The sequence below is a fragment of the Caenorhabditis briggsae genome (assembly GCF_000004555.2).
Source record: "Caenorhabditis briggsae AF16 supercontig from assembly CB4, cb25.NA_037, whole genome shotgun sequence".
NCBI classification, from domain to species: Eukaryota; Metazoa; Nematoda; class Chromadorea; order Rhabditida; family Rhabditidae; genus Caenorhabditis; species Caenorhabditis briggsae.
In genome coordinates, this window is record NW_025543433.1 from 5,872 (window position 1) to 21,896 (window position 16,025).

The 16,025-nt window shown below is 40.4% G+C and overlaps 4 protein-coding genes across 4 annotated transcripts; 3 read left to right on the forward strand and 1 right to left on the reverse strand.

Moving 5' to 3' along the window:
- Positions 1–1,555: 1,555 nt before the first annotated feature.
- Positions 1,556–2,582, forward strand: CBG23753 (the record flags this gene model as incomplete). Its single annotated transcript, XM_002647841.1, has 2 exons — positions 1,556–1,960; positions 2,172–2,582. 2 exons carry the CDS (start codon positions 1,556–1,558, stop codon positions 2,580–2,582), a joined length of 816 nt encoding a protein of 271 aa, XP_002647887.1.
- A 2,090-nt stretch (positions 2,583–4,672) lies between these two features.
- Cbr-iars-1 lies at positions 4,673–8,881 on the reverse strand (the record flags this gene model as incomplete). The annotated part of the gene is made up of 6 exons (XM_002647842.1): positions 4,673–4,795; positions 4,913–5,557; positions 5,602–6,240; positions 6,292–7,917; positions 8,424–8,712; positions 8,778–8,881. 6 exons carry the CDS (start codon positions 8,879–8,881, stop codon positions 4,673–4,675), a joined length of 3,426 nt encoding a protein of 1,141 aa, XP_002647888.1.
- Positions 8,882–9,835: 954 nt separating this feature from the next.
- On the forward strand, positions 9,836–10,985 carry CBG23755 (the record flags this gene model as incomplete). Its single annotated transcript, XM_002647843.1, has 3 exons — positions 9,836–10,174; positions 10,223–10,662; positions 10,712–10,985. 3 exons carry the CDS (start codon positions 9,836–9,838, stop codon positions 10,983–10,985), a joined length of 1,053 nt encoding a protein of 350 aa, XP_002647889.1.
- A 369-nt stretch (positions 10,986–11,354) lies between these two features.
- Positions 11,355–14,236, forward strand: Cbr-sir-2.1 (the record flags this gene model as incomplete). The annotated part of the gene is made up of 6 exons (XM_002647844.1): positions 11,355–11,405; positions 11,452–11,706; positions 11,751–12,035; positions 12,664–13,545; positions 13,590–13,793; positions 14,105–14,236. 6 exons carry the CDS (start codon positions 11,355–11,357, stop codon positions 14,234–14,236), a joined length of 1,809 nt encoding a protein of 602 aa, XP_002647890.1.
- Between the last annotated feature and the right edge of the window lie 1,789 nt (positions 14,237–16,025).

Sequence of the window (16,025 nt, forward strand, 5' to 3'; positions counted from 1 at the left end):
CGTTGAGTGTCATAGAGTAAGAAAGCGGAGAAAAGAATCAGTCCTCCGTAGATGACAACAGAGGCGAAACCNTGGAAAATAGTTAGATGTGCAGGTTATCTATGACTCTTATGGGGTTATTCATGTAGCGAAAATATGTATTGAAATGCATTTCCGCGCCCTCGAAATTCAATGCATGAGCGTTGAACTTTGTGCAGGATGGGGAAAATCTTTAAAGGCGCATCCCTTTTTCCAGAAAAAATATCTCGCCACGCGATGTATTGAAATGCATTTACAGTTATGTCGCGAAATGCTTTGAAATACATTTCGCGACGCTCATGCATTGAATTTCGAGGGCGCGGAAATGCATTTCAATACGTATTTTCGCTACATGAATAACCCCATAATGTAGCGAAAGTGTGCATTTCAAAACGACACTATTGAAGATCGTTACGGTACACATTTTCGCTTCATAAATCTATCAAAACTTTTTTCTGATTGTGACTGTTTATGTATTTTTTCATGTTTGTAATTTGTAATTTTTTCCAATAAATCTGAAGATTCCTGTTGTAAATTTAGACGACGTTCAGCTTCATTTGGGCATTAGAAAATGCTTTTAAATGAACAAAAAACGAAAATGTGCAAGAAAAAAATGAAGAAAGCTGAAAAAATTCTAGTTTTGATCTCCAATTCCACCGCCGATGTTCAAAATTGACTTTTTCTCGGCGCCAAAATTGTGTTTTTCCGAGTCATTCTTTGCTCGTTCTTGTATTCTTTTCTTGCAAAGCTTTGCGGTTTTTGTCTTCTTCACAATTTCCAGTTTCTGTCCGAATCTATACAAGCGCTGCGTCAAGGGAGTTTCCGATGCAAGCGCGTTTTGTCTGTAAACTTTCAGAATTCAAATTTCCCAGCAGCACCAAGTTTTCTTTTTTTTGTCATTTGTCTTTCGAATAAATAGCTAATTTCCCAGGGGTTTTCAGAACGTATTTAGTTCGGAATTTTTCTTTTGCGCTACAGTGTGTCAAAGGCGCAAAACGAAAAGTTCTCTTCCGGGTCTCGAGCGGAATAACTGTTTGTTCCGTTCAGGGGTGGGCGAGGAAGGGAGAAAAACCTTCACGTTTTGCAAATTTTCCGCCCTTGTTTTGCAAAACGAGATTAAATGCGCACGCAATTTCGCCGGCGGGTCTCGACACGTAAAAAATAAATTTTTAATTTTTAAAGCGATTTTTAATAAAATTGTTCAAAATTCAAAATTTATTTTCCACGCCATTTTTTACGTGTCCAGACACATCGGCAAAATTGCGTGCGCCTTTAATCTCGTTTTGCGCGTGTTTTGCAATTCGTTTCCGACGAAAGCTGATTGCTCGCCCAGCCCTGGTTCTGTTTTTAAAAATTTTCTGTCGATTTTTTTATCAAATTTTATGCGCTTTTTTGATATGAATGTGGGATTTCTGCTTCAAAATGTTGAAAATCGCAATTTTCGTCATTCTGAACATCCCTGTGACTTCCTTTTACTTAAATTTTCGCTCTCATTTTCCCGATTTTTCTCACAAAAAAATCAATTTTCAGACCACAAATGACCGGAAGCGAGTCCCGTAACAACGATTCGACCATGTCGTTCAAGAAGGAAAACCGCGAAGCAGCCGACACCCTCAACCTTCTCAACCAAACCCTCCCATCAGTTTCCGTGCCTCCAGGCCTCTCCGATATAGAAAAATCGTTCGCGCGCGATTTCCAACCGTTCGTACAACAGGATCAGATGCTGAAGACGTTGGTGTCACAGGCGGCTCGCAATGCTCTCGCCAGTCAGGATCCGTGCACAATTCCTGACGATCTTCGAGAAGAGTTGATGCGACAGAAGAGAAAGGACGACGCGTTCAAGACGGCGCTCTGTGATTCCTACAAACGCAGTCAGACGTGCTCGTATGGAGAACAGTGCAGATTTGCGCATGGAGTACACGAGCTCCGACTCCCACAAAACGTAAGTTCGTTTTTGAAGGATGATGTTTGAATCCGTGCATGTGTGCGTCAACAGGCCAGAGAGTGTTTGCGTACGCATCATTTTATTTTACGACAAATTTTTTGATTTTCTGAATCACGTACGCAAACACTCTGGCATTTGAACGTGCAAATGCACGAATTCGGTCGGCGATCGCCGATTTCCGACCGACCGATATCGACTTCTCTTTCAGCCACGTGGCCGCAATCACCCAAAGTACAAGACTGTCCTTTGCGATAAGTTCTCGACCACCGGAAACTGCAAGTACGGAACCAGATGTCAGTTCATTCACAAAATAGTCAACCCGACGTTGCTGGCACAAGAAAGCGGAATCCTGAACAACACCGCTGTCAATAATTCCTCCTGCATTTCTTCTTCCAACGCCTTCAACCAGTCGCTGTTCATGCCAGCGATGTCTGCCGATCTCAGCATGGATCTCAGCATGGATCTCAACCAGAGTCTTCCGATCCGTCGAGCAGATTTGGCTCGCGCGTTCGCTCGTGCCAACCAATTAGACTCTACCGACGACAGTGTTACACGAATGGCACGCATCTTTGGAAACCAGTTTCATCGGGATCTAACGTTCGCGGGACTTCGGAACTAAGGGGTTGTCCCTGTCATTTATGCTTCTTAATCTCCTATCAACATTCTATGTTTTTTTTGTGTATGGATTGTTTAATCAGGACACTTCCCCACCAATAATTTTTTCGTTTTTTGTCGACTCATTTGAATTCACAGAAGCTCGCCTCTGCTCAAATTCCCCACACATCCCTCACAATGTATCTAGTCTGTATATTATTGTTATCTTTGAATCTTACCCCCAGTGTTGCTTTTGTTCATTTTGTACGCTCTAAATGAAACACATCTTGGTCTATTTTTCGACTGATTTTGATATCTCGAACGGAATTCTGGTTGTCTTTTAACAATTTTAAGTTCAAAAAGTTGAATTCAAAAGAAACAAGAAAGTGAAACCCCCAAGTGGGGATTGAACTTGTGACCTCTTGAACACTAGTCGAGAGCCTACCCACTTACACCACTCGTGTAAAACGCTCTGAGCTTGTTTTGTTTTTCAAGCAACGCCGCGGCAGTAAGCGGATGAAGGAATTACGGTAAGAAAAAGAAGCGTGTTTTTCTCCAAGTTCTATAAGACAGCTAGAAAAAGAACAGAAAAACATATCTTTACTATTAAAAATCACCAAATTCTGTCTGTGTGTTCGTTTGTTCCCGGTTCCACGACCCTAGCGAAGTCCCCAGCAGACCGAAAATTTTCAAATTTTCACAGATGATCCGAAATAGCAGCAAGATGATGCCCTTCTATTTTATGTTTCAAAATTTTGAGTTTGACGCCTTCTGGAGACGTTCTTCTATTTCTACAGTGCAAATCTTTCAAAAATAATATTTACGTCATTCCCGCCCAACCCCCTCTTTTTTTCTTATCCACGTTATATCTGACAAAAAGGTGATTTTGTAGAAATAATTATTAAGTCTTAGTTTTGAAAGAAGAGAGAAAGAAACAGTTCAGTAAAATTTAAAATTCTGACTTTCTGAATCCTCTAACTTCTCAAAAACTGAATTTCGGAGATTCTGATTCACGAAATTTGATTATTTTTTTCGAAAATGCGAAATTTCTAACCATTCCTATGCTTCAAACATTTTGGTTTCACTCTGAACTTCTAAAATTCTAATTCAGAAACTTGGAAAATTGGAAAAACGGGAACTCGAAAATACCGAGATTTGAAACTTTGGAAATTTTGAAGTTTGAAAATCAGAGAATTGAAATGTCCAATGTTTCGGAAATTCAGAAGTATAAAAATTCAGATATTCGGAATATTACAAAATTAAAAAATTTGTTAGAACACTCGAAATTTTGAAAATCCAAAATCTCGAAAGCAAAAAACCAGAAACTCAGAAGTTCAGAATATCAGAAAGCCCAAGTTCGGAATTTAGAAAATTCGGAAATTCATACACTTTGTGAATCAAAAACTCAGAAATGTGTTTTAGAGAGAATTCTGAAAACCTGATTCGTGTTAAAATTTTTAATTTTGGGAATTTGTGAAGTAGAATCTCAGAAAGCCGGAAATACGGAAACTCGAAAATACAAAATTTCAGAAATTATGAGTTCTGAAATGAAGTATTTTAATAGAAAAATCTTTGAGTTCTAGAATCGCAGTTCCGAAAATTCAGGATTCCTGAATTTCGAAACTTCTGAAAAAATTATAAGTTGTCAAATTTCAAGATATTCGGGAATTCAGAAAAATTATTAGTTCTGAAAATTTGGAAATTTTGAACAGTTCGTGTATCAACGAAGACACATTTCTGATCTAAATTTTTGATTTATCTGTCCAGGCCCAAACTCTATCGGTTAAGGCTGTTGTAAGCGGGAGCCAGAAGGTCTAGCCCCGAAGGCGCATAAGCAGACTGTCACTCCAGTTTATGAAAGTTGACAACACAATCAACTAAAACTTCGTCTTCTGATTCTATCCGATTTGGAGATTCAAACGTTTTTAGTGAAGCCAGGAGATTGTAGCCGCCGACAGGCGGCGGAAATCGGCTGGTTTATTTATTAATCGTTCATCTGTTTTAACAAATCCAAACAAGATATTTTAACGAAACAAACAAAAAAGACTTCGGTTCTGAATAAAGCCAACCGGATATGGATAACTTAAAGACGTTGAAAAGAGAAGGAAAAATAGATTATCGAGCGAGTTGAAGGGTGTGGCCAACGAGAGATTTCACATCGACAGTTGGATGAACTCGTGAGCCATCGGCATTGTTCAATGTGATTTTTCCATTCCACAGATCCAAAGCAGATCGAACCTGTAACAATAGGTTAATGAAGACGTGGAAAGTGGCATGTAGGGCTTTCGATATTCAGGAAATGTGTAACTTGAGCTTATATGTCGAAAACCCGAGAACTATCTGTAGAAAACTCACATTATAAAGAAGATCAGCATATCCATTCAATTGCTCTTTTTCCGTTTTCAAATGCACACGAACTTTTTTGGTGCCATCTACAACGGTGATGCCTTCAAAGTTGTCTCCTTCAGCGAACAACCATAACTCAACTTCCGAATCCTTCACAGCACTCTTACTAACAGCAGTCGCTGCCTTGGCATCAGCTGATGGTGCTCCCAACTTGATAGGTGTTCCAGTAGCCGATTCGATGTCCTTAAGCTTTGCAGCAACAACGGTAGCCAATTGTGAGCCAGCTGGATGAACGACAAGATGGACGTGAGCAGTATCCGTGGAGACAAGTTTGGCTTGTTTGCGAAGTCGTTGCACTCGGTTGGTCACCTCTCTGCAGAGTCCTTCCTCAACCAGCGATTCGTCTTCGGTAGTATCAATCATCACAATGGTCTTCGCGTCAGAGTGCGTCTTGTATCCGTGACCTTGATCAGCTCCAGCTGCATAACTGACAGCGACCTCTTCAGAAGTGATCTCATGTCCGAGGACGGTGAGTTTTCCTTCCAAAAGGAACTCCTCTAGTTCTGCTTCTGTGACCTTGTTCTTCAAGTAGTCAGCAACCTTCTTCTGTTCTCCCTTCAGTCGGGCTCCGAGGATTTTGAAGTTTGGTTCGGCCTGAAAATAATGGAATCAGCAAATATCTTCTGTCAAAACCTTACCTTGAGAGTGATTCCATACTTGTGCTTATCCTGCGACACGGTCAACTGTCTGACGTTCAACTCCAGAAGAATGTATGGTTCTAAACTCTTCACGTCTTCCAGGAACTGGCTATCTCTGTTGATGACGATCATCTCCTTCAGTGGATACTTCACAGCGATTCCCTCGCGATCTCTGACGAGACGAACCAAATCAATGACGTTTCTCATCACTTCCACTCTTCGCTCAACAGATTCATCAATGAGACTTTTATCTGGCTTTGGAAGCATCAAAAAGTGTACAGATTCCTCCTTTGCCCCGATAACCTTCTTCAAGTTCTGCCAGATGTATTCACAGAAGAATGGGGAGAATGGAGCCATCAGACGAACAATGAGGATGAGAACGCGGCCGAGTGCGGCGAGAGCATGGTGTTGCTCATGGAGTCCGTTGTCTCCCTTGACTCTCTTTCTGTTCAATCTGATGTAGACGTTGGTGAGGGTGTCGAAGAATTTGGTAAGGGGTCCGACGACAGCGTACAATCTGTAGGCGTCCATTTCTTTGCGAACAAATCCGACAAGGCTGTTGGTGAATGATTCGATCCATCTGTCCATCACATTCTCGCTAGCAACGTGAGCATTCATGTCGAATACATTACCGGTTTCCTAAGAATTTGAAAATTGAATTTGAAAAAAAAACCAAAATGAAAAACTCACATGTTCATAAGCTTGTACATTCTGAACGAAGAATCTGTATGCGTTGAACCATGGAAGGAAGACGTCCTTGAGCAAATCTCTAACACCCTCTTCTCTGAACCGCAAGTTTTCTCCTCGCACTACTGGCGAGTTGATAAGATAGAGACGGAGAGCGTCGGCTCCGTACTTGTTCACAATCTCCATTGGATCTGGATAGTTCTTCTTTCTCTTTGACATCTTGGCTCCGTCAGAAGCGAGAACGAGACCGTTGCAGATGAGATTCTTGAATGGTGGTTTGTTGAAAAGAGCAGTTGAGAGCACAAGAAGAGTGTAGAACCATCCACGGGTTTGATCGATTCCCTCGGCGATGAAATCGGCTGGGAAGTTGTCCTCAAAGATCTTTCGATTCTCGAATGGATAATGATTCTGGGCATATGGCATGGATCCAGACTCGAACCAACAATCGAACACTTCGGATACTCTCTTCAGAACTCCCTTTCCGGAACGAGATGGGATGGTGATGTCATCAACACTTTCTCTGTGAAGATCGGTAATCTTTTGTCCGGAGAGCTCTTCCAATTCGGCAATGCTTCCAACACAAACCACCTCTTCTCCATCGTCAGACACCCACAAATTGATTGGAGTTCCCCAGAAGCGATTTCTGGAGACAGCCCAGTCACGAGCGTCTCTCAACCAATTGGCGAATCTCTTATCCTTGACAAACGAAGGAACCCAGTAGGTCTCATCGTTGTTAGCCAAAAGCCGTGGGACAAGACTCTCGACACGGATGAACCACGAAGGAACTGCCTTGTAGAGAAGAGGAGTATCGGACCGCCAGCAGAATGGGTAAGAGTGCTTGCATTCAGCTTGTCTCACGAGATTTCCCATTTCTTTGAGCTTCTTCATGATGAGTTTGTCAGCGTCCTTCACATAGATTCCTTCGTAATCCTTCACTTCAGAAGTGTACTTTCCGTTCTCGTCAACTGGACAGATCATTTTTTGATCCTTGGCAATGACTCCATTAGCCACACAAACTTGGAAATCGATCTCTCCAAAATATGGAGCTTGATGGACGACACCGGTACCGGAATCAGAAGTGACAAATGTGTCATTCAGCACTCTGAAGGCGTTTCTCTCTTCACGCATATTAGCGAAATATGGGAACAGTGGCTCGTATTTGAGATCTTTCAGTTGCTTTCCTTGAAGCTTCTCAACGACTTCTAGATTCTCATTCTTGAGTTCTCCAAGGCGCTCCTCGAGTACAACGTATTCAACTCCTGTAGTCTTATCCTTGGCAACAACATATTGCATTTCTGGGTGAACCACGAGTGCCAAATTGGATGGAAGAGTCCACGGAGTTGTCGTCCATGCGACGAGTTGGCGATTCGGGTTGTCCAACAATTTGAATCCAACAAAGACAGCTGGGTCAACGACGTCTTTGTAGTTCTGTCCAGCTTCAAAGTTCGATAGTGGCGTGGAACAAGCTGTGGAGAACGGCATAACTTTGACTCCTTTGTAAACAAGTCCTTTCTTGTGAAGCTCACTGAATGCCCACCACACAGACTCCATGAACCAAGGGTAGAGGGTTTTGTAATCGTGCTTGAAGTCGACCCAACGGCCAAGTCGTTCCATTGTTTTCTCCCATTCCTGAAAAATGCTTTAGTTTAGAAAAAAAAATGTTTATTACAGGTCAGCAAGATGTACAAAAACGTATTTTTCAGTAGATTTTTGGCGATTTTCAGAAGTCTGGAACTCGGCTTTCAAGTTTCTAATAAATTTGAAAATTTCGAAGAGTGTAGAACAGACCTAGATTGAAAACTTTGCATTCACAGAACATTTCGAAAATTAATTGATTTTGAGCTATTTGCCGATTTCTGAAAATTACCTGTTTTCTCACGGTTTCAGTACAAAAACCGGCCAAAAGGTGTATTTCAAGAATCAGCGAATAGCTGAAAGACTAGGAATTTTCAGGAAATTCAGCCAATGCAAAGTTTACAATCAATGTCTGATTCATGCCCTTCAAATTTTTCAAAGGGATCGGAAACTTGACAGCCGAGCTCCGAAGTCTTGAAAATGGACGAAACGGCCGGAAATCAATGGAAAATACGTTTTTCTCTATCTTATATGATACTGCATATTCTATAAATACTCACTCCTGAATATCTCATCACAATCTTTCTGCATTCATTGTTATAGTTGGCGATTCCCATTTTCAACACATCCTGTGGACCACTGATTCCCAAAGTTTTGTCGATCTCATATTCGACTGGCAGACCGTGAGTATCCCATCCGAATCGTCTCTCCACATAATGCCCATTCTGGTGAGCCCATCTACCAACTACATCCTTGATGGTGCTAGTAAGCATATGACCGTAATGGGGAAGACCAGTGGCGAATGGAGGACCATCGTAGAAAGTGAAATGTGGTCGGTCTTTGGAAAGTCTGAAAGAATACTACTTTTGTAAATTGAAGTGTTCAATTTACTAGCTAGCAGAAAAAAAACTCACTCGACAGATCTCTCGAAGGTGTTCTCATCCTTCCATTTCTGAGCGATTTTGTCTTCCTCCTTCGCAAAATTGATGTTATCCGGCACGGTTGAAAGACCGCTCATTTTACCCTGAAATTTTGAAAAATAGACTAGCGGACAGTATACATTGGTTAATAAAGGGCGAACAAGATGTAATCTGACGCAATACTACTAGACATGAAGCATTGCAAAATTCCCCTTTTTTTTTGAGGAAGAATTTGTCATATTTTGACCGAGTTTTCAAAAATTAAAGATACATTAATTTAGAGAAGTGCAAAAAAAGAAGTTCAAGAGAAACGTTATCAGCAGTGAAGAAGAGATAGTGAAGAGATAGAGTACACGACGTGATAAATGACTGTTAAAACTGTCTGGATTGTGTCTTTCAGTAGGTTTATACAAATTTCGAATAGGTTTTATCCGAAAATCATCTTTTGAAATACTGAGAAATATGCGAAGTAAGCCTACTATTAGACGTTATCGAGACTTTTGTTTATTTTTCGCGATTAAAAATAGAAAATTCGATTCCAATTCAGCTAATTAGCATGGAAAGTTAAAAGACAAAATAAGCTTGCGACCTGCAACAGGCGAACATATGATATTATCAAAATCACAGCCAAATTACAGTGTTATTTCGGCCAATTTAGCACTCTAATACTATTTAAATCTCTTAAAAAACAATTAATTTAAAATTTTTCCGTAAAAACTAGATGAAAAACACTGTTTTATAATGAAAAATGTATGGATAATCTGAAAATGGGATCCGAAATGCAAATATTTTTTAAAGGCGCACACACTTTCGCGGTTGGGTCTCGCCACGACATCCCGTCTTTTTAATTCTTGAAAAAAAGTTTTTATCGCTTTTCAGACGGTTTTGAGCATTTAAAACGTTTTTTATGTCAAGAACCGATGCTTTTTCGAGGTTTTTCACATCTGAGAACCTTAATTTCGCGAGAATCACGATTTTTGTTCATTTCTAGACCGTTTTTCGCGACTCCGCCCGTTTCTGTCGAATCCTGTTTTTCAAATTTTTGTTTTCAGATGCGTTTCCTTGGTGTCAGAACAGTCCAGCTAGCTTCCTTAGCTGGTTTCTCATGGGGAGGATCTAAACTTGACGAGGTTCAGGCCGCTGCTAAACCACGAACATGTCCGATTCAAATTCAACGTCCCGAACAAGTGAAGGATGATGTTTTGTTGAGTCGAAAAGTTATCAATCATTTGGACAAATCAAACTTGAAACTGCGATTATATCAATACGAAACATGCCCGTTTTGCTGCAAAGTTCGAGCGTTCCTCGACTACTACGGTTTCTCGTATGAACTCGTTGAAGTAAACCCAGTAACAAGATCTCAAATCAAATTCAGCACACAATATAAGAAAGTGAGTTTTACACAGAAGTAAAAGAGATTAAGTACCTTCATGCTTCAGGTCCCAATTATCCGAAGTGATGACACAACTCTAACAGAGTCTTCCCTGATCATCTCACAACTCGCGACTTTCCTTCAAAGACCCGATCAAAGCCTGGATCAAGTGATTCAAATGTATCCAGGAGTCGATTCAACGAACGAAAAAGGAAAGCCAGTTGTCAATTACCCCAACAAATTCTTCATTATGAAAGGAAAAATGGAAGGAGAAGCCAACATGGCAGCAGCTAGAGAAGAAAGAGAATGGAGAGAATGGGTGGACAATTGGTTCATCCATCTGATCTCTCCAAATGTGTACCGTAACTGGAACGAATCTCTTGAGACTTTCCGTTGGTTCGAACAAGTTGGTGATTGGCATCGTGCCTTCCCAGCATGGGAAAGAGTACTGGCAGTATATGTTGGAGCTGCTGCCATGTTCCTTTTATCGAAGACCTTGAAAAAGAAGTGAGTTTTGATTCAAAATATATTAGATTCAACTGAAAATGTTTTCCAGGCACAACATTGCGGATGAGCGAGAAGAATTGAGAAAAGCTTGTAGAGACTGGATGGCAGCTATCGGACCAAATAGAAAATTCTTGGGAGGAGATCAACCAAATCTAGCTGACTTGTCGCTTTACGGAGCTATGAACTCGTTTTACGGTTGTTCAGCGTTCAAGGAGGTGATTCTCGAGGAGAAAATCGCTGATTGGTGGCGACGAATGGATTCAGTTGTCAAGAATCATGAAGGAAGGAAAACTTTGGAAGCACGGAATCCACAGAAACAATAAATTTTAATTAGAGTGTCTCGATAATTGTTGATATATGAACTTTTGATTTTTTTAAAGCCCCTGAATAGATTAGTCAGTGCCTTATGTTGTTTCTGGTTATTTTTTGCTTACCATTCGCTATATTCTGAATCAATTCGATGTTTTACCTGTTAGGATCTCATTTTAGAGAAAATTTTTCTTTTTCAATTCATATTCTTCTCCATAATAAACCATGTATATCTTTTCTTTCTCTGTCTCTTCTCTTCACCTTGTCTCAGCTTTCCACCAGAAGAAGCGCCAAGCAGCGTTTGATGACGCAGAACTGGTGTCTACAGCTGGCGTCTTTCTTGGCGCCCATTGATTTTCTATTTTATTCTCAAACATTTTAAGATGTCACATGAATCACATCATTCGGAGGGCATGGCGACAAGCGGGGAAGTGGTAAAGAATTTTCAAAACATTTCGAAGCAAAAAATTAATTTTTCAGCATGAAATTCGAGAAGAAGAGCCTGAAATCGAAACTATGCATATTGAAAATAGCGTAGAGGGAGAATCAGGACGGCAAAGAACAGAGAGTACAGCTAGTGTGAATTCGGAATCCTGGCAAAATAGTGATGAAATGATGATGAATATGCGGCGAGCACAATCACTACTCGATCAAGGAGCCAGCTGTTTTCAAATTATTCAACAAGTTTTCCCGGAATTTGATGCTTCTCGGTTTGAAAATATGTCTGAGCGAGTGGTAGGACCTTGTTCCTATATTACTATTTTTCCATAACTTTTAAGCACTTCAAAGTTCTCAGCGATCTGCTCGAGCGTGCTCCAACGCGTCAGAAGCTCTTCACATATAATTCGCTGTCTGACGCTGTGGATTTGTTCAGAACTCGAAAGAATATCCTTGTACTAACTGGCGCCGGGGTTTCCGTTTCGTGCGGTATTCCCGATTTCAGAAGCAAAGACGGAATCTATGCGCGTCTTCGCAGCGAGTTTCCCAATTTGCCAGATCCAACTGCGATGTTCGATATTCGGTATTTTCGGGATAATCCGGCGCCGTTTTATAATTTTGCAAGGGTGAGTCAACATCTTTTTTTAGGCCTTAAATGAGCGGTAACGAGCTATTGATTTACACAGTGTTAAAAATATATAGATTCATATAAAAACAAAGAAAACAATTCATAAAAATTGGCAAAATCGCTTCTCGTCCATTTCTGGAAACTTCCGGAATGTTCTCTCATCTTTTTTTTGAATTCCCGCCGAAACTCGGAAAAGTAAGCGAATTTTTCTCCGATTTTTTGCAAAATTTTCAGACTTTTTCAGGTTTTCTAGCTATTTGCAAGGACTCGATTTTTTTTCGGTTTTTTTTGTCTGAAATTTGATGGAACGGTTTTCGTGAGGATTATTGTAGATTAATGTAGAACACCTATTTCTTTGTTTTCGCAAACTTTTTTTCTACGTAAAGTAGAAGTTTTTCTACATCTAATCTACAGTAACCTCGGCTAACAGCATCCTGTCAAATTTCAGACAAAAATTCAGAAAAATCAAATGAGAATTATCAAAAATAGCTTAAAAGCCTAATAAGGTCTAAAAATTGTGCTGAAAATTGAAGAAAAAAATCGTTTTTCTTTCAGAAAAGTCTATAAAAAATTTGCTGAAACTGTACTTAAAAAAATTTTTAAACTCTAAATTCAATTTGTTCCAGGAAATCTTCCCCGGCCAATTCACTCCATCCGTCTCCCATCGCTTCATCAAACAACTGGAATCGTCTGGCCGCTTGCTTCGTAACTACACCCAAAACATTGACACCCTGGAACACCAAACAGGAATCAAACGAGTCGTCGAGTGCCATGGATCATTCTCAAAGTGCACTTGCACATCGTGCGGGAATCAAACAGATGGAATGGAAATTCGTGAAGACGTGCTGGCAATGAAAGTGGCTCGGTGCAAAATATGTCATGGAGTTATCAAACCGAATATTGTTTTCTTCGGAGAAGATTTGGGAAGAGAATTTCACAGACATGTCACTGAAGATAAGGATAAAGTGGATCTGATTGTGGTGATTGGATCGTCGTTGAAGGTTCGACCAGTGGCTCTGATTCCTCATTGTGTGGACAAGAACGTCCCTCAGATTCTAATCAATCGGGAGAGCCTACCACATTATAATGCGGATATCGAATTGCTGGGAAACTGTGATGACATCGTCAGAGACATCTGTTACGCACTCGGGGGATCCTTTGCGGAGATGATTGCCAGCTACGATGCTTGTGTGGAACGATCACCAAGCACCTCTCGAGCGAAACGCCAATTGATCACACAGCAAGAATTTCTGAATATTTGCGCTCAAGAACGACGAGATAAGACCCCAGTTCCGGAGCCAGAATCTTCCGAACCTAGTACAAAACGACCCAGGATGTCGACGACAGAGGATATGGAGGGGAATCAATTCCAACAGATTCAGAAACACACGTCATCAGAAGATGACGATGAGGATAACACCAGGAATTCAGATGAAGTGTTAAGAGAGATCAAACATCCACGACTGATCAGTATTACGGATATGTTGAATGATAAAAAGTGTGTGGCGGTGAGTGCTAATTTTTAGAATTCTGAAATTCCGGAATTATTCAGATCTCCGCTTATCAAACCGTTTTCCCGGGTGCCGAGTGCTCATTCGACATGGAGACGTTGAAATTGGTCCATGACGTTCCGCATCGAAACAGGCATGAATCAGACAGCTCCTGTGAATCCTGTTCTACAGTACCGGGATCGGATAAATCTGAGGCGAACCCATTGTCGAGATCTCAATCCACGGATGATATTGTATATGCGGAGGTAAATATCGGTCCAAAATTCCATTTCGGCCGCCCGAACCAGCCGTCCGAATTCTTGAATTTGCGCGTCAATAGTCACAGTGTTTGCGTAAGCAGCATTGAAATTTACGACACAATATTCAATAAATGCGTTTTGCGTCGTAAAATAAAATTCTGTGTACGCAAACACTCCCTGACATGATGACGCGCAAATTCCAAAATTCGATCAGCCCGATCGGCTGGCGGTCGGCAGTCGCCGATTTTTGAAGCCTTACTTTCGGTTCAAGATGTTCAAAATCAGTTTTCTTGATTTTTCATAATTTTCAATATTAGATCCGCCGCAAAGAAGTGTTCCTGGACCTCCAACGGTGCGATTCGTGTGACAACGATTTGCAGTACGAGCTATCGGACCCAATCGACCCGGAGACGTTTGCCAAGCGTATTGCGGATATGTGTATTGAATAGAATTGCCTGCCCCAGAAGAATCTCATGTTTTATCAGTTTTTTACCACTAACCAAATCCCAATGAAAAACGCGTTCAACAAAATGATTTTATAGGTGATTTTTCTTTCCCGTTTTCTTTTTCTCCTTCATTGTTTCACAATATTTTTACCTCAAAATATACCACTCCCCCCGCTTGTTTTTCTTTTCCTTTTTGAAATTTGTCAAATAAATTGGACCTCTTTTTGAAAAATTTCTTATTTTGTGACACTTGCCAGAAAATTCCAAATCCTTAACCATTGCAAGCCTCCTCCTTCATTTTGCCGCCGAACACCGTTCATATGTACTCCTCGTTGTTCTCAGCGGCAACACAGGTCTTGGGCGATGATGCGCAAAAAGGACTCGATCCATATGCGATCCTCTAGAAGTCCGTTTGACACATATCGCGAACAATAAGCTGCGATGAGTCTCATATGTGTGCGATGCGGGAGAGGCTGAATCGAGTGTTCCGAATGCGCGCGTATCCTAGATGGATTCTAGGTGGGTGGGCGATGTGTGCGATATGGGTCTGATACGGTAGGCCGACTACAGCACTCCGAAATCCCGGATGCGCCCATTGTTTACCGTAAATCCACACCGGCAACTTTGTCAATTTTTCGTCAATTCGAGCCTACATTTCTGGTTTTTCGATTATTACTTCGATGTTTTTTGTGAAAAAGAGTTATGGCAGGCTAAAAAATCGCTGAATTCTTGCAGAAACATGTCTTTCACTCGTTAATTGCTATGTTTTTCGCCAAAATAGGTGATATTGAGATTTTTTTATTTAACTTTGTAATTATTGTAAAAATCGTATTTTCAGGTGGAATAAAAGGTAAGTTGGTAAGTCAATTACAAAGTGTAAATTATATAATTTGCAATTTTTTATGCAATTTCAAAAATAGTGAAAGTGAGACATATTTTTTGAACAAATGAAAAATAAACAATTTTTAGCGAATTTTTTCCCATTTTCTTATGTTTTTGATTGTATTTTTAAAATATGAATTTGCATATCAGATTTAAATGGAAATGGAAACTGCCATAAGACTTTTTCAAAACCAAAACATTGAGTTTCGAAAAATCAGTAATATGTCGTTCAAAATATAAAAGAATATGGAATAATAAATGAAAAGTACGAAATCGGAAGACCTGAACAAAATCACATCACAATAGAACTTAACTGATACTTCTAGGAACCCCGCGGTGTGCCCCATATGCCCCGTATATGCCTCATATCGGCGCCCTTTCCCTGTACCCAATTCATCGGCGCATCCTCCGTCGCCCATCCATTATGCGTATGGACCTGTGAAGGTGGCCGGGTGGTTATGGGCGTGTTTTGTAAGCAGAAGATCGTGGGTTCGACTCCACATGGTGAGGATGTGATTTTTGAAGTTTTTTTGGCGCTAAGGTAGTTGGGGGGGGGCCACTTTTTTTTTCGTTTTTTGAGGCTAATTTAGTGTCTCTGGGGTAGAAAAGAGCGGCGAAGAAGCCTAAGCCTATTTTTTAGACAAATTCCCATCTAAAATCACAAAAAAAAATCTGAAAAAAAAAATCTTCTAAAATTTTTTTTTTGAATTTGGCGCCAAAATGCGGGTGTCCCAGAGGAAGGGAAACAAGGGGTTTTTGCCTAAGCCTATTATTTAAAACAAAAAACAAAAAGTTTTGAAAAAAATTTCAGCCAAAAAAGTGTTGAAATCGGCGAAAATCAGTGAAATTTGCAAATTTTTGGCCAAAAATTTTTTTCAAAACTTTTTGTTTTTTGTTTTAAATAATAGGC